This window comes from Mustela erminea, chromosome 20 (assembly GCF_009829155.1).
Source record: "Mustela erminea isolate mMusErm1 chromosome 20, mMusErm1.Pri, whole genome shotgun sequence".
NCBI classification, from domain to species: domain Eukaryota; kingdom Metazoa; phylum Chordata; class Mammalia; order Carnivora; family Mustelidae; genus Mustela; species Mustela erminea.
In genome coordinates, this window is record NC_045633.1 from 7,807,380 (window position 1) to 7,831,317 (window position 23,938).

Here is a 23,938-nt window from a genome sequence, read left to right on the forward strand (position 1 = left end):
ATCAAGTCCATGAGCAAGCCTGATTCCTGAAGGGACAGGGCAACGGGATGCTGGGAATGTCTGCAGGCCAGAAGCTGGTGCTCTTTGGTGGTCTGCAATGGTGTCTCTGCCCTCCTAGTCTTGCCCAGAAGATTGTCGCGACCTACCGCCTGTGCTCAGAGCAGCTGTCTTCACAGCATCACTATGACTATGGCATGAGGGCAGTCAAGTCTGTGCTCACTGCTGCTGGCAACCTGAAGCTCAAGTATCCTGAAGAGGATGAGAGTGTCCTGTTGCTTCGGGCCTTGCTTGATGTTAACCTGGCCAAGTTCTTGGCTCAAGATGTCCCTCTGTTTCAGGTGAGGGCTTTGGGACCTCGACCAAGTCCTGAGACTCATTTTCTGAAGATGAACTGTGTCTCTGGCACCCTCTCCATCTCCAGCCAGCAACCCCACCAACAGATACCCTCTCCCAAATGTTTGATCATAGTGATAGCACTATCCCTGTCTAGTTTCTGATTTCACTAAAAATGATCACTGATAGAATAACATCTGCTGTTGGGTTTGGGTAAGTTTTTGTTTTAACCAAATATAGTTTTCTTTTGTAATTATTTTAATGTCTCTCTTCCTAATCAGGTGGGAGCTCCATAAATACAGACATCATGACTATCTTATTCATTCCTAGTACATTAATTGGTAGATAATACAGACTTATTAAATCTTTGCCACCTTGTAAATTTATTTGGGATGGAAATCATGTCTTACAAATAGTGTTGGACTTTGTAATTGTGGATGAGTTTTGGCATAGAAAAATGAGGTTTGGAATTTTACAAAGATCTCTGCCGTCTGTAAATCTCATTTTCAGAAAATGTTGAGGTCATACCTCTGACAATTCATCCTTTCCACCTTCTCTTGAATTCTTATTAACAGGGGATTATATCAGACTTGTTTCCTGGAGTTGTTCTCCCAAAGCCAGACTATGAAGTTTTTATAGAAGTGCTGAATGAGAACATCAAAAAGATGAAACTCCAACCAGTACCTTGGTTTATTGGGAAAATTATCCAGGTTTGTTCCCTGCATCCCTATAGGGATGCACCTGTTGGACTATACACAGAGATCAGGAATTGGAATTATGATAGATTGAACTCAATGATGGCAATCAGAAGTGCCTGGTTACAGTGGGAGGTGCCTTCAGGTCTCAATTCCATGAGCTGGAGTTGAAATTCACTGTTTTTCCTCTGACCATCTCCCTTGGGATTCTTTTTTTTTAATTTAGGTATGAAACAAAACCTTTGGAGGCATTGGGCTTGAACTAGTCAGGACTTTATCAGTTTCCAGTGATACAAACCCAACTCAAACCACCTTAGTCAACAGAAGGGAATCTGTTCACTTACCTAACTTGAAAACCCAGGTGTAAGTTGACCTTAGACACAGCGGGATCCGAGAACCTTTCTCTTCATTTCTGGGCTCTCTGATTTACAACTTCATTCTTGGTTGGGTCCCCAGTAGCCTCAGTCTTTGATTGTCCCAGGTTCAAGCCCAGAAGGAAGAAGAGCATTGCTCTCCAAATAGTTTCAGCATAGGTCTCAAGATTAGCTTTGAACTGTGCTGGTAGAGTCACATGACCACCCCGGAACTAGTAACAGGGAGGATCATTTATATTTGACAGCATGCGTCCTAGCTTAGAAAATACCTCTTACCTGCTGAGAGTTCTAATCAAGTCAGAACGGCATTTAGGCATCAAAAAAGGAAGTTTCCAATTTAAGTGCAATTTGCTAAAATTACCACTGTTTCCTTTTCCCCTTTAAACGCAAATAGAAATGGCCTAATGAAAAAATTAGAGACAGTAAAGTCAGAAAGCCATGTGTCCAAATCCAGGCTCCACCACTGAGGAGCATGGAATGGACAAGTTACTTAACCTCTCTTGGGCTCAGTATTCCCACCCCTAGAAGGTGGTTAATGATACCTGAGTGGATTAAATGAAATAATTTGGTAAGTCACTTGATGCTTACTTAGCATATTGGTAGGTACAGAGCAAATAGGAGTTCCCATTTCTGAAATAATATGAAAATACACATACACTTATTTATCCAAAAGATATTGATTGATTGATTGATTGATTGATTTTAGAAAGAGCACCTGCAAGTGAGGGGGGAGGAGCAGAGGGAGAGAATCTTAGGCAGTCTTCAAGCCTAGCACAGGGTCAGACACAGGCCTCAAGCTCACAACCCTGAGATCCTGACCTGAGCCAAAAATCAGGAGTCAGACACTTAGCCAACTGACCCACCCAGGTGCCCCTATCCAAAAGATATTTAAACTATAGATCATCAGATGTAGAAGTGACTGTCCCTCATTCACCACTGACTTCTGACTAGCTTCACTTCTGGGAGGTCTGCAAGGATTAACTGCTTGAAATGATGTCTTCTTCCAGATCTATGAGATGATGCTGGTAAGACATGGCTTTATGATTGTTGGAGACCCCATGGGTGGCAAGACCTGTGCTTATAAAGTGTTGGCTGCAGCTTTGGATGATTTATATGAAGGTAAATCTCACATCCCTGGCTTCCGAGGAGCACAGGAGTCCCCAGTAGGTTGGCTGGCTCCGTGGAGATAATGCCAGACTCTTAGTCCTTGCCATCCTTGGATTGTGACGTCGGAGCCAGAAATAGAAGCTGGCATACAGATGTCTGCAGGCAGAAAATAAAGGTGGGGGGTGGGGGAGCGTCTAACAGGGATTTTATGTGCATGTCATTAAGTGGAGGAATTTTCTTGAATTTCTCAAATGCTGAATAGTGGCTTCTCCAAAGGCTTTCCTATGAGAAACTCCTGCCACTGTCCTGACCAGATTCTTCTGAAAGCCAATACTGCATGGTTTCTTTGAACTTGGACAAATAACTAAATCTCTCTTAGCCTCTGTTTTCCCATCTGTGAAATGGGATTGTTGTGAGAATTAAATGAGATTATGTGGGAAAATAACCTGGCATAGTTCCTGCTCAACAAATGGAAGCTACGTGTATTGCCAGAGAAACAATTTTGGGGCTTTTTTCTTTTATAAAAAGCAAGCCTGTGGTGTTTGTTTGTTTGTTTTGTTTGTTCTTAAGATTGATTGATTGATTGATTGATTTTAGAGAGTGAAAGGGAGAGAGAGAACCCCAAGCAGACTCGGCGCTGAGCCTAATGCTAATATCTCAAGACCTTGAGATCTTGAGCCTAATGCTAATGTCTCAAGACCTTGAGATCAGGACCTGAGTTGAAACCAAGTTGAAACCAAGATGCTCAGATGCTCAACCAACTGTGCCAGCCAGGTGCCCCACAAGCCTGTGGTTTTGAAAGGCAATACCTTCTCTTTCTACATTCCCTTCTTATACTTCATCTTAACATGTTTTTCTAATAATATTTGTTGATTTACTGTTGAATTTTTACAGTTTTTTGTTTTGGAGACTAACTTGGCCCTAGTAACTAATTAGGGCATTTCAAACTTAATATTCTGGTCATTTGAACCCAGTTTAAGAAACTAAACAGAGAAAAGAGGCTACCCCATTGGTTTTGCCTTGGGATTCTGCAGAAATGGTTCTTTCTTTAATTCATGGCCCAGGCACTCCACCTTTTCCTTACTTTGAAGGATCATTAAAAAGTCTGGTTATTTTGTGGTCTGTTACCATATGCACCAAATGTGCTACCTGTCAGCCTGTGCCACCTATCAGCCTGTGTTGGATCAAAAATACGAATATAGTTCTGGATGACAATGGTGTGAATGTCTCGGGCCACTTGCCGAACAGCTAAAGAAGAGGTTTCAGGGCTTTACTTCAGTCCTTCAGATAGAGGAAAAGATTCTATTTTCCAGAATCTTTTAAATGTTAGCTGTTTCCTCATCACAAGTCAAAGCCAAGTTTCTTAGGGTAGCTGTGAGAGCCAGGTACATAAAGACACCTGGTAGCATGGACCTCTCTCCATTACTGCTTGAGTTCATTTAGGCTCAGGCATATTTCTTTGGATCTGACCAGCACATTTGCCCTGTTTGAAATGAGACTCAGAAGAAAATATGATGAGAAACTAATGGGCAAAAGAACCTAACAATTTAAGTCATTGCCCACCCAGATATCGTAATCTTTGTAAGGACTGAGTACAAATTTTATAAGGACTCTCTTTGGAGGACATATTCATGAAGGTTGGTTGGTCTTCGAGGTGACTTTATCTCTTATTTAATGTTCTGGTCTCAATAGAGCCTTTGTAACTCATTTTGGACTTTCTTGCCCAGCCAAACAGATGGACGAATTTGCTGTAGAGTATGAGATCATCAACCCCAAGGCCATCACCATGGGGCAGCTCTATGGGTGCTTTGACCAAGTGAGCCATGAATGGACAGACGGTATCCTTGCCAATACTTTCCGGGAGCAAGCGTCTTCAGTATCTGATGAACGCAAGTGGATTATATTTGACGGGCCAGTAGATGCTGTTTGGATCGAAAATATGAATACAGTTCTGGATGACAATAAAAAGGTACTACTGAATCTCCTATCAATTTTACATAGGTAAGGTATAAATCCTCTTATTCAAGTGAGTAATTAACCAAAACTATATAATACATACATTTATTAAACAAAGAATAAATGCCCCACAAGAAGGTAACAGCGTATGAGTTATGCTTCCATTTGTACTTGTAGTGGGTAAGCTATGTGTGTTTAGGGATAAGTTTGCATCATGGTTAAAAGCCTTGGTATTGGCATCTTATTGGACCACTAGCTCTTGTATTGAGCTGTTGTATTGGGCAAGTCACTAACTTCTCTGAACCTCAATTATCTCATTTGTAAAAAGGTAGTAATAAAACAGGGATATTGGCAATTAACCAAGTAGCATATACATAGTGCCTGATATATGAAATGGATGTTGGTTATACATTTCTGTGTCCTTAGGGACTTAAGACAAACATTTACTCTGTTGATGATATTATGGATTATAAACTTTGGAAGGGCTTAATTGGGTTCAGCTAATCATTGTGATATCAGTGAGGGCAGCCATGGCGCAGGATCCACACCCAAGGGGGCTTCCTCCCTCGGTGCCTGAGGACTCATTCCTCATTGGCATATCTCTCTCTGTCTCTTTCTCCTCAGATAGTATCATCCTCCAGGCCTTTCCAGTTGGCTGGGGTGTCTCACTTAGTGATCTTGGAGTAGTCCACTTCTTACATGGTGGTTAACTTTTCCAAAAGCCAGGAAGTGACAGCTTGCAGGAAATTGAGAGCTGTGCTTCGAACTAGCATAGCCTCACTTTTTCTCAATTCCATGAGTCCAAGAAGTCACAGGGGCTGCCCAGATTCAAGGGAGTGGGGAAAGAGGCTCCACGTCTTGATGGAGGAGGGCAAGGCCACTTGGCAGAAGCACACCCGGGATGGAAGCTATCACTGCAGCAGTCTTTGGAAAAAACATTCTGCCACCGTAAGCATAGCGCCTAAAGAGCTTGGACCCCCAACCCGACAGCCTGGTTTCAACCCCTACACTGCCACTTGCCAGCTGAAATGAACCCAGGCAAGCTATGTGCCTCCATGTATTTGCACCACTTTCTATAGGGACATACCTACTAAACACTAGGACTTCAGATGGACTTTCCTTCCATTCCAGAAGGATTTGTGGAGATGTCTTTGTCCTTCTAGGCCTGCACTAGTCCATGACGGATTCCAGAAGGAGTCTCTCATGGGAAACAAGCAAATAAAACAGGAAGAAGGTGCACAGTTAAGTTCTATGTGAAAAACTGAGTGAGAGTAGAGTAAGAGACACTGAGTAAGGTTCATCATCTGTAAAATGGGGAATATAGTGTTAATCAGGAAGATGAGATAAGTTAATATTCGCAAGCTGCTTCCAATGGCACCCGGCATAGGACAAGCATTATCTTACTGTAGGCTAAAATAAAGTAAAATTTGTCACCATTTTAAGGAAGAGTTTCTACACTGAATATACATGATTATCAAATCAAAATATACTTTCCTACTGCATTAAAATTTCACAGGACTATGAGTGAGTCATGCTCAACAATGGAAGGCCTAATTATCCAAATTACATACACACACTAATTATAACACATGTGTGATTTTGATTACATAACATAGAAATACAAAGGTTTTATTACATGATCTAGGCTATGTTATATAAACTAATTGTACAAATGTACTTGTTGGTCTTGAGATAAGTATAAAGAGTCATGGGGTGCCTGGGTGGCTCAGTGGGTTAAAGCCTCTGCCTTCAGCTCAGGTCATGATCTCAGGGTCCTGGGATCTAGCCCCACATCAGGCTTTCTGCTCAGCAGGGAGCCTGCTTTCCCTTCCTCTCTCTGCCTGCCTCTCTGACTACTTGTGATCTCTGTCTGTCAAATAAATAAATAAAATCTTTAAAAAAAAAAAAGTGTAGGAGAGAACGAGAAGGAAGGAGAGAAAATGGCGTCCACGGATTACAGTACATACAGCCAAGCTGCAGCCCAGCAGGGCTACAGTGCATACACCGCCCAACCCACTCAAGGATATGCACAGACCACCCAGGCATATGGGCAGCAAAGTTATGGAACCTATGGACAGCCCACTGATGTCAGCTATACCCAAGCTCAGACCACTGCTACCTATGGGCAGACCGCCTATGCAACTTCTTATGGACAGCCTCCTGCTGGTTATACTACTCCAACTGCCCCCCAGGCATACAGCCAGCCTGTCCAGGGTTATGGCACTGGTGCTTACGATACCACCACTGCTACGGTCACTACCACCCAGGCCTCCTATGCAGCTCAGTCTGCTTACGGCACTCAACCTGCTTACCCAGCCTATGGGCAGCAGCCGGCAGCCACCGCACCTGCAAGACCGCAGGATGGTAACAAACCCGCTGAGACTAGTCAACCTCAATCTAGCACAGGGGGTTACAACCAGCCCAGCCTAGGATATGGACAGAGTAACTACAGTTATCCCCAGGTACCTGGGAGCTACCCCATGCAGCCAGTCACGGCACCACCATCTTATCCTCCTACCAGCTACTCCTCTACACAGCCGACTAGTTATGATCAGAGCAGTTACTCTCAGCAGAACACCTATGGGCAGCCGAGCAGCTATGGACAGCAGAGTAGCTATGGTCAACAAAGCAGCTATGGGCAGCAGCCGCCCACTAGTTATCCCCCCCAAACTGGATCCTACAGCCAGGCTCCAAGTCAATATAGCCAACAGAGCAGCAGCTACGGGCAGCAGAGTTCATTCCGACAGGACCACCCCAGTAGCATGGGTGTTTATGGGCAGGAGTCTGGAGGATTTTCCGGACCAGGAGAAAACCGGAGCATGAGTGGCCCTGATAACCGGGGCAGGGGAAGAGGGGGATTTGATTGTGGAGGCATGAGCAGAGGTGGGCGGGGAGGAGGACGCGGTGGAATGGGCGCTGGAGAGCGAGGTGGCTTCAATAAGCCTGGTGGACCCATGGATGAAGGACCAGATCTTGATCTAGGCCCACCTGTAGATCCAGATGAAGATTCTGACCACAGTGCAATTTATGTGCAAGGCTTAAATGACAATGTGACTTTAGATGATCTGGCTGACTTTTTTAAGCAGTGTGGAGTTGTTAAGATGAACAAGAGAACCGGACAACCCATGATTCACATCTACTTGGACAAGGAAACAGGAAAGCCCAAAGGTGACGCTACAGTGTCCTATGAAGACCCACCAACTGCCAAGGCCGCTGTGGAGTGGTTTAATGGGAAAGATTTTCAAGGGAGCAAACTTAAGGTGTCTCTTGCTCGGAAGAAGCCTCCAATGAACAGCCTGCGGGGTGGCATGCCGCCCCGTGAGGGCAGAGGGATGCCGCCGCCCCTCCGTGCAGGTCCAGGGGGCCCAGGAGGTCCTGGGGGCCCCATGGGTCGCATGGGAGGCCGTGGAGGAGATAGAGGTGGCTTTCTCCCAAGAGGGCCCCGGGGTTCCCGAGGGAACCCATCCGGAGGAGGAAATGTCCAGCACCGAGCTGGAGACTGGCAGTGCCCCAATCCGGGTTGTGGAAACCAGAACTTTGCCTGGAGAACAGAATGCAACCAGTGTAAGGCCCCGAAGCCTGAAGGCTTCCTTCCACCACCCTTTCCACCTCCTGGCGGTGACCGTGGCAGAGGTGGCCCTGGTGGAATGCGGGGCGGAAGAGGCGGCCTCATGGACCGCGGTGGTCCCAGTGGGATGTTCAGAGGTGGCCGTGGTGGAGACAGAGGGGGCTTCCGTGGTGGCCGGGGCATGGACCGAGGCGGTTTTGGTGGAGGAAGACGGGGTGGCCCCGGCGGACCCCCTGGACCTTTGATGGAACAGATGGGAGGAAGAAGAGGCGGGCGCGGAGGACCTGGAAAAATGGATAAAGGCGAGCACCGTCAGGAACGCAGAGACCGGCCCTACTAGACGCAGAGACCCCGCAGAGCTGCATTGACTACCAGATTTATTTTTTAAACCAGAAAATGTTTTAAATTTATAATTCCATATTTATAATGTTGGCCACAACATTATGATTATTCCTTGTCTGTACTTTAGTATTTTTCACCATTTGTGAAGAAACATTAAAACAAGTTAAATGGTAGTGTGCCGAGTTTTTTTTTTTTCCTTCTTTTAAAGATGGTTGTTTAACTAAGACTAAATAATGGGAACCCCTTGTGAGCATGCTCAGTATCATTGTGGAGAACCAAGAGGGCCTCTAACTGTAACAATGTTCATGGTTGTGATGTTTGTTTTTTTTTTTTTTTAAATAAAATTCCAAATGTTTATAAACAGTCAAAAAAAAAAAAAAGTGTAAAGAGTCATGATCAGGGAATTTCCTGATGACTCTTCTCTTCCGTGGGTGTAAGTCAAACTACTATCAGAGATATGGGTGTCTTTTACTTTTCTTGATATTCAGAGTTGACACTGCTGGTGGTATCAGGCCCATAAGAGCTATGACCTTCCTGGAGACACATGTAGTGGCCTGTTTCCAGGAGTGTTTTATGTAGGCTAGGTAATGTACAAGGGAATTTTTAAGCACATCTTTGGGTGAGCAGCAGGGAATGATGAGGTTTTCTCTTTGCCCCTGAAAGACTAAAGCTTCAAGCAACCCTATGTCTTAACCATCTCACTAGAACCCATGCTGTCAAATGGAAAGCAGTACCACTAATTTTGTACATACACTGAGGCTGCCCCACGTGTTTGCACTACTTTCTTTCAGGACATACCTACTAAATGCTAGGACTTCTGGTGGCCTTTCTTTCCATTGCAGAAAGGACTTGTGGAGATATTTTTGTCCTTCTAGGCCTGCATTAGTCCATGACAGGTTCCAGAAGGTGTCTCTCATGGGAAACAAGCAAATAAAACAGGAAGAAGGTGTGCAGTTAAGTTCTATGTGAAAAACTAAGTAAGAACCTTGAGACTTGCCATAGTCTGATAACCTTGATCTTCTATCTAAGGCTGCAATTCAGTGACTCTCTGACCTCCCTATTTATTTATTTTAATTTTGTGGGGGAGGTTCTTTTTTTTTTTTTTGGTGGTTTTTCTTTTTCATTTCTTTGGTTTTTTGGATTTTTTTTTTTTTTTAGAGAGCATGCATGTTTGAGCAGGTTTGGGAGGTGCAGAGGGAAAGAGAGAATCCCAAGCAGGCTGCCTGCCCAGCGTGGAGATCATGACCTGAGCTGAAGTCAAGAGCCAGGTGCTTGGGTCATCTGGGTGGCTCAGCACCACATTGGGCTCCCTGCTCAGTGGGTCTACTACTGTCTCTCCTTCCCACTCAGGCTCTCTCTTGCTATCTCTGTCTGTCTCCCTCTCAAATAAAATCTTTAAAAAGAGAAAGAGAGAAAGAGTCAGACACTGAACTGACTCAACCATCCAAGTGCCTGCCAAACCCCCCTATTTAAAATCACAACTCACCCAACCCTGGCTGAACATTCTCCAGCCTCCTCTTCTATTTAATTTGTCTCCAAAGCACTTTCATCATTTTATATGCTGTATGTTTTGTTTATCATCTGTCATCTGTTTCTTCCCAGCAGACTGTAAATCCCAAGAGCACAGGGATTTTTGTCTGCTTGATTCCCCGCACCTGCCCCTGACGCATAGTTGGTGCTCAAGAAATATTTGTTGAATGAATTTGAACCATCTCTGTCTGCACTGAGGCCTTTCACTTGGGGATGGAATTTAACCTCTTTGCCTGACCTCCCCACCTCTGCTTTGCGCTTTCAGCTGTGTTTAATGAGTGGAGAGATTATCCAGATGAGCCCCAAGATGAGTCTGATCTTTGAGCCAGCAGACTTGGAGCAGGCCTCTCCGGCCACTGTGAGCAGGTTAGTCGGTCTTGCCCTGGCACCCTGAGGGAACATGTGCCTTCACTGAACCCAAAAACCCACAAATGTGATTAAGCCCTAGCAGATCACCTACAATATTTGTTGTCCCCACAATTTATCCTAAAAGCAGTCTGCAGTCCACAGTGCTAGTAGAAGTCTAAAATCAGGCAAGCACTTCAGAAAGGAATCGAACATTATTTCCTAAGATTGAAACTTCATATGCCTCATGACCAGCAATTCTACTTCTAAGAAATTTTTGCTCACCTACAACAAAATTCCTATATGAGAATTTTCCAAGTGGCATACTTAACAATAACAAACACTGGGAAACAACCTAAATGCCCATTAACAGGAGTGAATTCATGTGTAATACAGTCACAAATTGTGTTTTTTTATATTTTATTTTATTCTATTTTATTTTCATCACAGTAAGCTTACTCTCTAATCCCCATCACCTATCTTAGCCATCCCTCACCAACCTCCCCTCTGGTAACCATCACTTTGTTCTCTATAGTTAAGAGTCTATTTCTTGATTTGCCTCTCTCTTGCATTTTCTTTTTTCCTTTGCTCATTTGTTTCTTAAATTCCACATATGAGTGAAATCATATTGTCTTTGTCTTTCTCTATTAGTGTAATATTCACTAATATTAGTGTAATATTCTCTAGCTCTATCCATGTTGTTGCAAATGGCAGGATTTCATTCTTTTCATGGCAGAGTAATATTCCATTGTATAGATATATCACATTCGTTATCCATTTATCTGTAGGTTGCTTCCATGATATGGCTATTGTAAATAATGCTGCAATAAACATAGGGGTGCATATACCCCTTTGAATGAGTGTTCTGTAGCAAATTGTAATATTTATATATCACTCAAAATAAATGAGTTGTATTGACATAGGACTCTATGGATAAATCTTATTAAATATGTTAAGTATAAAATCTCAGCAATATTATATATTAAGTAAGCCCACAATATTACATACAACATAGTGTCTCCCTTTAAACCTCTAAAAACAACTAAAATAAATGCATATACATTTTAGGAACATATAGAAATGTTATAAAACTATGTAAGAAAGAAAGAAATCAAGAGACGGATAACCATGAGATCCAAGATAACTGTGTTATCCAAGGTAACTGTTTCCCCTGTGGGGAAAGCCAGGGGTATAGGATAAGGGAGACCATCAGGGTTAGATGAAGGTTATTGTCAAAATCCTAGCTTCTGTCTGGGAGGTGAGTTTATGGGCACTCACTACATTATTGAAAACAGTTAGCTAAGAAAGGCCATACATGGGCTAATGATGGTATGCCAAAGATGATCATTATTCTAATCCTGTGCACCTGAAGTTCATAAAAAAAAGTAAAAATCAGTCCACATTCCAAAAAGCAATGTCAAGGAGTAGAAAGAATATTGGCAAGTTAGACCAACTTGGACTCCCACTCTGGCCATTGCCATTATCTAGCTATGTTACCTCTTCCAAGGCTCTCAGCCTCTCTGAGCCACACACTCCTCATATCTAAAAACGTGACCATTAAGAAGAATATTGAGAGATAAAGGCCATTAGGACTTAGCATAGTGCTTGACATGCAGTAGGTACTCAATGAATAGCAGCCATATTAGTAACAAACAAGGAAACACCTAGATGTAACAGAATGGGGGAAAAAATGTACTACGTAAAATATCAGTACATGCTAATGGTAATGTTAATAATTTCTATGGATTAAGAGTTTTCTATGTCCTAGAAATGGTGCTGAATTGCGGCACCTGGGTGGCTCAGTGGGTTAAAGCCTCTGCTTTCGGCTCAGGTCATGATCCCAGGGTCCTGGGATCGAGCCCCGCATCGGGCTCTCTGCTCAGCAGGGAGCCTGCTTCCTCCTCTCTCTGTCTGCCTCTCTGCCTACTTGTGATCTCTGTCTGTCAAGTAAATAAATAAAATCTTTAAAAAAAAAAAATGGTGCTGAATTATTTACTAGCATTTTCGTATGTAACCACTACAAGAGCCTTATGAACTATACATTTTTTTTCTGTTCTGTTTTGTTTTGTTTTTTAAAGATTTTATTTATCTAACACAGAGGGGCAGGGAACACAAGAGGGGGAGTAGGAGTGGGAGAAGCAGGCTCCCCGCTGAGCAAGGAGCCTGATGTAGGACTTGATTCCAGGACACTGGGATCATGACCTCAGCCAAAGGCAGATGTCTAATGACTGAGCCACCCAGGTACCCTGAACTATGTGTTTTTTTATATTTCTTGATTTATGACAAGGACGTAGACTTTCAGGGACAGTAAAGAAACCTTGTCCAAGGGTACTCTGATAGTAGAATCTAGGGCTGGGATTTAAATCCAAGTCTCTCTAACTCCCAAGCCCCAGCTGTCATCCCTGGTCTCCATCCTTTCCTGACGAAATTTGGGCACCTTCCCTTTGGAGTGGAACTGGTGGGGGTCCGTGCCCCAACCCAGACTCCAGCCCCTTCCCTTAGCAGGACTGCCTCCATTTACCTCACCCCTGTGTGCTTGGGAACTCGGGTGTGGACTGAGCTGGTCCTTTCTTTGTGCCTGCCAGGTGTGGGATGATCTACATGGAGCCCCATCAACTAGGCTGGAAGCCCTTGAAGGACTCATACATGGACACCCTGCCTGCCAGCCTCACTGAGGAGCACAAGGAACTGGTGAGACCATCATGTTCCTCTCCTTCCCCTCCCTCTCTGTCTCCATACTCCTCATTCCTAATTCACCTTCCTAATTCCAGGATGCAAGAAGGGGCAGGGAATTCCCTGCCTGTCTCTAGTTATCATCCTTCCTGGCTGCCTGACAGTTTTCCAGCTTTCTTCTCCCTGTGGCAGGAATGGGATAGTATGGTCAGTTTCTCCTTCTACCTTCTCCGTCCCTCCCTGTCTCCCCAGTGGAGAATTCTGATGCTAGAGAAACATTCGACGTGTTGGATGGAATGGCACACCTCTCCCCATTGCCCTACTTGTGGAAATGTCTCTAGAAGTTGCTCTAGAGGTAGGCCGATTAGAAGGAGCTGTCTTCTGCTCCGTACTGCCACTCCCCATCCTGGTGACCTCAGCTTCATGCCTCCCATTGCTGCGGAGCTGGAACCGGTTTAGAAAAGTTGTATTACACGTACGAAGAGTTTCTGCCCCCTTCTTCCCTTCCTAAAAGAGGGGTGAACATTCAGGTTAGGTGAGTACCTGAGCACAGTCTCGGACTAGAGAAGCAGGAAGGGAGAACTCAGGCTTTTGGTGCCTCTAGTCCTCCCTGTGTTAGTAAATAAAGTTCCTTAGGAAGGTTTCCCATTGAAGAAGCCAAGAAAGGATGAGTTGGGTTCTCTTCCCACTGCAGAAGCATTCTGGTGAGCTATGTAGGAAGGCCCTGTTCCTGTCCCATTTATATGCATCTACAGTGAGTATAATCACATACATTTATATGCACATCCAGAGACATCTATGCACCTGCACCGGAACCCTTCAGGGACTCCTCGGTGTCCTTAGCTCAAAGTCTAACTTTTTTTTTTTTTTTTTAAGATTTTATTTGAGGGACTCCTGGGTGGCTCAGTCAGTTACGTGTCTGCCTTCAGCTCAGGCCATGATCCCAGGGTTCTGGGGCCGAGCCCTGTGTCGGGCTCCTTGGTCAGTGGACAGTCTGCTTCTCCCACTTTTCTCCTCCCCCCAGCTTGTGCACGCTCTCTCTCTCGCTCGCTCTCAAGAGAGGCAGAGGGAGAGAAAGAAAGAGGCAGACTCTGACGGAGGGCTTCATCCCACAATCCTCAGATCATAACCCTAGCCAAAATCAAGAGCCAGATGCCACCCACCTGTGCCACCCAGGTGCCCCTTAAAGTCTAACTTCTTATCAGGGCATCTGAGGCTGGCATCTGGCCCTGCTCACCTTTCCAACCTCATCTCCTACCTTCTTCCTCAGCTCATTACCCTGCAGCCCTTGTGTTTTGTTCCATTCCTGGAAGACCCCAAGTTTCATCACCTCAAGGCTTTTGCACCTTTTCTTACTCTTCCTGAAAATGTTTCCTATTTTATCGTGTGAGGGATGATCCAGGTCTCAACATAAAGGCCTCCTCCTCTAAGAAGCCTTCCCTGACCCCCATATTAAACCCTTCCTGTTACTCCCCGTTGTAAAACCTTTGTTTCCTGCTAGTACTTGACATGACTTGTAAGTATTTTATTTATTTCCTTGCTTGTTTAGTTACTTGTCTCCCTGGCCCCTCAGTAATCTCCACAAGGGTAGGAGGGACCTTATCTATCTTGTCAGTTGTTTATCCTCAGCACCTACAACACTGCAGTTAGCAGATGCTCAATAAATATTTGTTGGCTGGATGCATATACCATATCCATGTACACATGTGTATTTACATACACATTAATGTGTCTATTTATAATACAGATATACATCCACATATATACACATCTATTCATGTATTTATTTAGTGATGACCTGCCTATTTCCAAAAACATGACTTAAGATAAATTTTCAGTGACAGCCACAAATATGGTATAACAAAAATGAAAAAAAAAAAAACCTCAAATAAGAGGAGAAAGAAGGAATTTTTTTCTAAAAAGAGTAGCTGGGGAAGGGAGCAGAGACAAGAATCATTATACCCCCAAGTTAGTACATACAGAGAATTACTGAAAATGAGCCCTGAACGTAGCTCTGCCCTTCCTGTGGCCACTTTATACAGGAGTCCAGCCTCAAAAATGCACAAGAGTCATTTGAAAATCTTTTGGAATTCCTAAGGATTTTTGTACAAGCAAGTCAGATACTCAGTCTGGGCCCTAAAATTTTTTGTGCATCTTGTAGCTGACCCACAGTAGCTCCAAGCCTCTCTGAATATCCAGCTCTGGGCAGTGAAATGGAAGGGATGGGCATGGCCTATGGGAGTCAGAGTCAGAGGCCTCCGTGCCCCTTGTCTTTCCCCCGATATACTGACACTCAAAAATAACCAGCAACCTTACCAGCAACTCCAGCCTTCCAGAGGGGTACCCAGCCCTTAGTCTTAAACTCATTTTTTTTTTTTTTATAACATCTCTTCAAATTTCATTTCTACCTTCAGGTCAATGACATGTTCATGTGGCTTGTCCAGCCCTGCCTGGAATTTATTCGCCTTCAGTGTAAATTTGTGGTCCAAACATCTCCTATCCACCTTGTCTTCTCAATGATGAGACTGTATTCCTCCCTGTTTGGTACGTGCTACCTACAATTCTTAAGCCAAATGAAGGTGGGTAGGTGCGGGATATTTCTTCTGCTCCCATTCCTTCGATTCCCCTCACCTTCATGGGTCACAATGAGACCAGAATTTTAGTCTAGAACAAGCAAGCATTTGGAGTTTAGATAAAAAAGTTTAGTGGAAAGAGTCCATGGGTTTTGGCTTTACCCTTAATCTTGGATTGATTTCTTGGGTATTTTTATGCACTTTACTCCATCCTTTCTCATGTTAGGTTCCTCATCCACACAAAGGGAATAACAGTTTCTATCCCTCTTTACCTAACTAAAATATCCTGGAGGGAAATGCATTTAGATGATACATGAGAATGTGTCTGAGCAAAAAAGGATCCCCCCAAAAAATGAGACTGCGAATTTTCCCATGCTAAAGAAACTGACAAAAAACGGTGTAACGTGGTTACATTCTTTTTTTTTTTTTTAAGATTTTATTTATTTATTTGACAGAGAGAAATCACAAGTAGATGGAGGCAGAGAGAGAGAGAGAGAGAGAGGGAAGCAGGCTCCCTGCCGAGCAGAGAGCCCGATGTGGGACTCGATCCCAGGACCCTGAGATCATGACCTGAGCCGAAGGCAGCGGCTTAATCCACTGAGCCACCCAGGCGCCCACATGGTTACATTCTTAAGAGAACTGATCATATCAGTATACAAAACTAAGGACCCTTCTTTCAGACATGAGAAGTGCAATAAATCATGGACCATTTGTTTAACGGACCTAGAGAAGTTCTCTGTAATGATCTCATATAAATCAAATTTTGTTGAATTCTGTAGAAAATGACCAAAGATGTGTCAATTTGGAGAACTTTTTATTGGGTGCCATTTCTTGCTCAAGATGGCACATAATTCAAATTCAAGGTGGATCTTCCTACGACTCCTGTTACATGGACATTTTCTCAGCTCATTTCTTCCAAAAGCATTACAGGTGCAGATAAAAAAATACAACATGGTGAACAGTTGAATGGAGACTTTCTTTGGCTAAATGTTATGTGATTTTTCTGAAGTTAAAATTATAGGAATTACATGCAATTGTTTCAAAAGCACACTAACTTTATATGGTGCCAGATATTTGCATCATTAGTTGTAAATTTTGAGTATTTTCTCAAGCTCTGTTTCCTGTTCTTGTGTAGTATCTCCTCCAGGAAAGAAGGCATCTCATGAAATAACGGACTCATTGTCCCCAACACTGAGTGACCTAATCTCTTGCCTTCCCAAATATATAGCCATGAGTCCTTAACGGGAGTGCTGAAAGACACACAACAACTAAATACTGGGGACTGGGTTTGAATGCACACGTACCTAATTTCAGAGCCCTAACTTTTATTCTGTCAGTGCTAAAATGCAAGAGAATGGTAACTATGATCAACAAGGCCTTGAGATAAGGAATAATAAATAACGTTTTTAGCCTTGCAAAAAAAATTGCTAAAAGACTATATTGAGTCACATAGCTCTTCACCTAGCCTTTTTTAACGTTAACATCTTATATAACTAAGGCACAATGATCAGAATAAGAAACTTAACATTGATAATATATACTATTAACTATACCACAGACTTTATTTGAATTTCACCAATTTTTCCTCAAATGTCCTTTTTCTGTTCCAGGGGGTCACATTTTTTTTTTTAATTGTTGCATCTTGTTCATCTCTTTTAATCTGTGACAGTTCTTCAGCCTTTCCTTGTCTTTTCTTTTCTTCTCTTTTTTTTTTTTTTTTTTTGACTCTACCCCCATGGGGCCTCATGACCCTGAGAACAAGATCACATGCTTCACGGACTGAACCAGCTGGGTGCCCCTTTCCTAGTCTTTATAACTTTGTCACTTGATAAATACTGGCCAGTTATTTCATAGCATGTCTCTAAATTTAAATTTACCTCATGTTTTCTCATAATTAGATTAGGGCTATGCATATTTAGTAAGAATATCACGAAAGTGGTGATGCATTCTTCTTGGTGCATGATTGGGGGTACGTGAAGATAGATCTTATGACTGGTGAAGGCTCTTTGTCCAAGTTAGCTTTGGCCAGAGCCACATTTCTCCACTGTAATGTTCTTATATTCCCTCATAATTAATAAGTATTTGGGGGAAAATAATTTAAAACTATGCAAATATCCTATTTCTCCTCAAATTTTTACCCACAGATTTTAACATCCATTGGTGAGCCTTGCCTACCACAGTTAGAACAGTGGCATTTGCCTAATGTTTATTTTCCATTTCTATGTGTATTCCTTTTACATTTACTAATTAGAATTCTTCTGTAAGAAAGACTGTTCTTCCCTATTTGTTAATTCAGTTATTTACTGATTAAAGTATGGGCTCATGGATGTTTATTTTATTCTATGGGTTATAATCCAATTCTGTAATTATTTTGTTCCTCAAATGTCTTCAGCCATTGAGAGCTCCTTCAGTTTGGTTCCCATGTCCTTTCACAAATACAAAATCATTATAATATATATACAAATATACAAAATATATCAAAATATGTTTAAATATAAAATACATAAAAAATAAAAATAAGAAAAGGGACACCTGGGTGGCTCAGTTGACTAAGCGTCTGACTCTTGATTTGATCTCAGGGTCATGAATTCAAGCCCTAAATTGGGCTCCAGACTGGGCAAGGAGCCTACTTAAAAAATAGGAAAAAAAATAGAAAAATTATTAAAAACTAAGAAAAAATATATGTGGATAAATGATCTGGCAGGTGATGGCCACTCAGCCACTCTCAGTCCCCTCCCCAGAGCCCTCGCAGGAAGGCCCACCCAGTTTACAGCGTTGAGATCTGTATATAAGCAGGTATATGCAGCTTCTCCTGAGGTTCCTTTTTCTTGCTTTTAGATGAAATCCAGAAAATAGATGAGGAGGAAAGAGAATTACATGAAGGCCTGACAAGTCAACAGATCTTTCTCTGGCTGCAAGGTCTCTTCCTCTTTGCCTTGGTGTGGACCGTGGCAGGCACCATCAATGCGGACAGCAGAAAGAAATTTGATCTGTTTTTCCGGAACCTGATCATGGGTATGGATGATAACAATCCAAGGCCCAAAAGCGTCAAACTCACCAAAAACAACATATTTCCAGAAAGAGGTAACAGTACCTGTTTGATTTGTCTTGCTCTAATAATTTGGATCATATGGTTCCAGATCCAACCAAAACATCTGGCCCAAGTAAGGGCGTCACAAAGGCAGGGGGAGATTTTGTAATTTGCCTGGTAGGGTTCAGGTCTTCAGAGCTGACCCACATATATAAGAGATGGGTGATCCTGAAATCAGGGTCTTATGGGATGTTTTAACTATTATTTTCATTCGGAAAAGTTGAAAAACCTTTTTTTCAAAAATTACCCATAATTCCATCACTCAAACAGGCCCCAGGATAACTTATGTTTTTTCTTATTCCCTTCTAGTTCTGTTCTATGTGTTTACCTTCATCATATCATGGTGATTATGACATTAATATCTGTTAGAATTTTGTCATTGTAACCTAATATCATATTGAAATGTTTCCATTTTTGCCATATACATTATCTTCAAAATGATCACTTTAATGACTAAATTTTCCATGTGTGCCATCATTTACTAAAAGGTCAAAAGATTTTTTTCTTTTAAGTAGCTTTAATTGTTTTTTTTTTCTTTTCACCAATATAGAAAATACAGAGAAGGAAATTGCAGAAAATAAAAACCAATGATAATCCAGTTACCCAGAAATAATCACTTTTTATATTTTTTCTTCCAGTTTATTCTATATTTCTGTACTAAAAAGGGCATCATACTATAAATGCTTTCCAAATAGCTTTACTTTTTGTGATTATTAAATAGTATATAAAGGGCCATGAAATAACTTCTGGAGTGATATATGGAGAGGTATTTGTTTTACACTAGATATTTGCATTTGTCAAAATTCAGTGAATATACACTTAAGATTTGTGCATTTCATTGTAAATTTTATATCAAGAAAAAATGTAAACAAATATTGAACAGTAAATTATATAAATGCTCAAATTTATGAGGAAGTGTATAGCTGTATACAATTTACTTTGAAATCTGTCCCCAAAAATAAGATGGCTTATTGGTGGATAGAGGGGTAAACAGGTATATGATAAAACAAGTGAAAACTAAAACAAAACAAAACAAAAACAAAAACAGGTGAAAACTAATGGTAAAATCTAGGCGAGGGTATACAAATGTTTTCTGTATGATGTTTTCAGTATGTATTTTTTTTTTAGATTTTATTTATTTATTTGACAGAGAGAGAAATCACAAGCAGGCAGAGAGACAGGCAGAGAGGGTGGGGGGGAAGCAGGCTCCCTGCTGAGCAGAGAGCCCGATGCGGGACTCGATCCCAGGACTCTGGGATCATGACCTGAGCCGAAGGCAGCGGCTTAACCCACTGAGCCACCCAGGCGCCCTTCAGTATGTATTTTTAAAACTTTACATAATAATCATAATAAAGAGTGAATAAGTAGGCGTCACCACCTCTCTACACAATCCTTCTTCGGCGTAAGTGGCACACTTCATGCGATATAGTCATCTGTCAGATAAACTGCGTAGAGGCCCTGGGCCTTTATTTAGATACTAGTACATTCATTCTTTTTTCTTTCTTTTTTAAAAGATTTATTTATTTTCTTTATTTGAGAGAGAGAGCAGAGGCCAGGGTGTGGCACTGAGGGAGGGGGAGAAAGAAATCCAAGCAGACTGCACTGAGCATGGAGCCAGAGCGGGGCTTGGTCTCATAACTCTGAGATCATGACCTGAGCTGCCAGCAGGAGTCAGACGCCCAACTGTCTGTGCCACCCAGGTGCCCCCTTTTTTCTTTCTTTTGTCTTTTACTCTCATCCTCCACTTTTTCCTTTGTCTTTTACTTGTTCTTTGGTTTAGAAGATTATTTTTTTATTGTGCTAAAATCTGCATAATGTAAACATTTACCACTTTAAAGACGCCTGGGTGGCTCAGTCGGTTAAGCAGCTGCCTTTGGCTCAGGTCATGATTCCAGGGGTCTGGGATCAAGCCCCGCATCAGGCTCTCTGCTCAGCAGGGAGCCTGCTTCTCCCTCTCCCACTGCCTGCGCTCTGCTTACTTGTGCTCTCTCTTTGTCAAATAAATTTTTTTTTTATTTGACAGACAGATCACAAGTAGGCAGAGAGGCAGGCAGAGAGAGACAGGAGGAGAAGGCAGGCTCCCCGCTGAGCAGAGAACCTGACGCGGGACTCGATCCCAGGACCCCGAGATCATGACCCACGCCGAAGGCAGAGGCTTTAACCACTGAGCCACCCAGGCGCCCCTGTCAAATAAACTTTTTAAAAAATCTTAAAAAAAACTCTCTGTCAAATAAACAAATAAAATCTTTTTTAAAAAACCATTTTTAAGTGTACAGTTCAGCGATGTTATACACTGTTGTGCAATTATCACCACCATTTATCTCCAGAACTTGTTTCATCTTCACAGACGAAAAATTCATTTTCAGTGAACACCATCTCCACATTTTCCCCTTCCTCTATCCCCCTGGCAAAAGCTATTCTACTTTCAGTCTCTATAAATTTGACTACTCTAGTTACCTCGTGTAAGTAGAATCATATAGTAGCTGTCCTTCTTTGACAAGTTTATTTCACGTTGTAATATCTTCAGAGTTCATCCGTGCTGTAACATGTCAGAATTTCCTTCCTTCTTAAGGCTGAATAATATTCCATTCTGTGTATATACCACATTTTGTTTCTCTGTTCATCTGTCGATGGACACTTGAGTTGCTCTCACTTTTTGGCTATTGTGAATAATGCTGCTATAAACATGGCGTACAAATATTTGTTCAAGTCTCTTGCTTTCATTTCTTTTGGCTCTATGCTCAAAAGTGGAATTTAGGGATCATTTGGTAATTCTGTATTTAAGTTTGTGAGGAATTGCCACAGCGTTTTTCTTAGTGGTTGTACCATTTTACATTTCCACCAGCAATGCGTAAGAATTCCGATTTCTCCACATTCTCATGTATTGTTTTGTTTTGCTTCCTATAATAGCTATCCTAAGTGTGATTCTTGATTTTTTTTTAGAAAAAAATGAATAGATCATATAATAAAAAAGATATATGTTTTTAAAAATACAACCACCATTAACATTTGGATAATGATCCTCTTAGACATTTCCCATTTAGACATATATGTACCTTTAGATTTATTTTCTCAAACATGAGATTGTTCTGCTCTTGTTTTCATTATTTTCTAGTTTTTGCTATCATTAACAACACTGTGATGAACAGTGTTCTGGTGGCTACCTACTTGCTTAACCCATGATTATTTTCTTAGGATAATTTCTTAGAAATAAAATAGCCAAATCAAGGATCAATAAAATTTTAAGATTTGATTGCTAAATTTCCCCTGTGCCTGAGTGTTACCATTTTTTTAAAATCCTGGGCAATTTGAAATGTGAAAATGCTATTTCATTTTAACTTTCTTCTTTTTGTAAAAAAAAAATATATTTTTTTAAAAGATTTTATTTATTTATTTGACAGAGAGAGAGATCACAAGTAGGCAAAGAGGCAGGCAGAGAGAGAGGGGTGGGAAGCAGGCTCCCTGCTGAGCAGAGAGCCCAATGCGGGGCTTGATCCCAGCACCCTGAGCTCGTGACCTGAGCCGAAGGCAGAGGCTTAACCCACTGAGCCACCCAGGCGCCCTGTAAAAAAAATACTTCAATAGACTTTAATTTTAGAGCAGTTTTAGGTTTTTAGAAAAAAATGAGCATAAAGTACAGAGTTCCCACATCTCCCTTTCCCAAACCACCCCTCTCTTCCAATTTCCCTGTCATTAATATCTCTCATTAATGTGGTACACTTGTTAAAACTGGTGAACTAATATTGATAAATTATTATGTAACTAAAGTCCATATTTTATATTTTCGCTCTTTGTGTTGTATACTTTTAAGGGTTTTGACAAATAATATCATCTATTCACCATGACAGAAGAGTTTAACATGGCCCTAGAAATCCCTTATCTCCACCTGTCATCCCTCCTCCCCCTCAACTCCTGGCAACCACTGATGGATTTCCTCTCTGTATGGTTTCACCCTTTTCAGGATGTGACATAGTTGATATCATAGAGTGTGTAGTCCTTTCAGATTAGCTTAGGCATATGCATTTAAGACCTTTTATGTCTTTGTGTGCCTTGATAGCTTATTTCACTGAATAATAATCCATTGTATAGCTTTTTATCCATTCATCTATTAAAGGTCATTTTGTCTTATTCCAGTTTGGGGAAATTTAAAATGAAGCTGGTATAAACATTCATGTAAAGGTTTTTTATGTGGATCTAAGTTTTCACTTCATCTGGTACATGCCTAGGAGCATGATTACTGCATCATATGGTGAGCCTGTGTTTAGCTTTGTAAGAAACTGTCAAATATATATACCAAAGTGATGGTGCCATTTCGCATCCTGACCAGCAAAGAATGGGAGTTTCTGTTGTTGTTCATCTACATCTGCCTTAGCATTTAGTGTTACTGGTTTTGGATTTTAGCCATTCTAATAGGTGTGTAGTGGTATCTTGTTTTAATTTGAAATTCCCTAAAGACATACAGTGCTGAGCATCTTTTTTTAAAAATATTTTTTATTTTAACATAATCCCTATACCAAATATAGGCCTCAAATTTATAATCTTGAGATCAAGAGTTGCACATTCCACTGAGTGAGCCAGCCAAATGCCCCGTGGGCATCTTTTCATATTCTTTTTCCCACCTGTATATCTTCTTTGGGGAGTTGTTATTCACATCTTTCTCTCCTTTTTAAATTAGGTTGTTTTCTTATTGTTGAGTTTTTAGTGCTCTTTGCATATTTTGGATATAAGTCCTTTATCAGATACATATTTTATAGATATTTTCTTCCACACTATGGCTTGTCTTTTCATTCTCTCTCTTTTTTTTTAAAGATTTTATTTATTTATTTGACAGAGAGAGATCACAAGTAGACAGAGAGGCAGGCAGAGAGAGAGAGAGGGAAGCAGGCTCCCTGCTGAGCAGAGAGCCCAGTGCAGGGCTCAATCCCAGGACTCTGAGATCATGACCCAAGCCGAAGGCAGCGGCCCAACCCACTGAGCGACCCAGGCGCCCCAAATCTTTTCATTCTCTTAACAGTATCTTCCATAGAACGTAAGTTTTGAATTTTAATGGAGTCCCCAATTATTTTCTTTGATGGGTCATGCTTTTTGTATTGTATCTAGAAAGTCAGTACCAAACCCAAAGTCACCTAGACTTTTTCATATGTTATCTACTATAAGTATTTCAGTTTTGTGTTTTGCATTTAAATCCATTACCCAGGGGTTCCTGGCTGGCTCAGTCAGTCAAGCGTCTGCCTTTGGCTTGGGTCATGATCCCAGGGTCCTGGGATCAAGCCCCACAAACAGGCTCTCTGCTTAGTGCTGAGCCTGCTTCTCCCTCTGCCTTCCACTCCCCCTGCTTGTGCTCTGTCTCT

At 41.8% G+C, this 23,938-nt stretch overlaps 2 protein-coding genes across 11 annotated transcripts in view; both read left to right on the plus strand.

The window, feature by feature from the left end:
* Nucleotides 1-23,938, plus strand: part of DNAH3 (dynein axonemal heavy chain 3) — a 178,386-nt gene that overhangs the window by 89,773 nt on the left and 64,675 nt on the right. For all 10 annotated transcript variants that reach the window (XM_032327122.1, XM_032327121.1, XM_032327127.1 and 7 more), the window contains 8 exons: nt 119-338; nt 909-1,043; nt 2,410-2,521; nt 4,237-4,478; nt 10,171-10,271; nt 12,836-12,941; nt 15,338-15,467; nt 18,335-18,580. In XM_032327122.1, coding sequence (XP_032183013.1) covers nt 119-338; nt 909-1,043; nt 2,410-2,521; nt 4,237-4,478; nt 10,171-10,271; nt 12,836-12,941; nt 15,338-15,467; nt 18,335-18,580 — 1,292 coding nt within the window. The remainder of the gene's footprint in view (nt 1-118; nt 339-908; nt 1,044-2,409; nt 2,522-4,236; nt 4,479-10,170; nt 10,272-12,835; nt 12,942-15,337; nt 15,468-18,334; nt 18,581-23,938) is intronic.
* On the plus strand, nt 6,385-8,548 carry LOC116580644 (RNA-binding protein EWS-like). Its single transcript, XM_032327132.1, has one exon. It carries the CDS (start codon nt 6,406-6,408, stop codon nt 8,371-8,373), a length of 1,968 nt encoding a protein of 655 aa, XP_032183023.1. The 5' UTR covers nt 6,385-6,405; the 3' UTR covers nt 8,374-8,548.

What these genes read in the sequence shown, in the direction of transcription:
- LOC116580644 (XM_032327132.1), top strand. Translation starts at nt 6,406, where the DNA reads ATGGCGTCCACGGATTACAGTACATACAGCCAAGCTGCAGCCCAGCAG.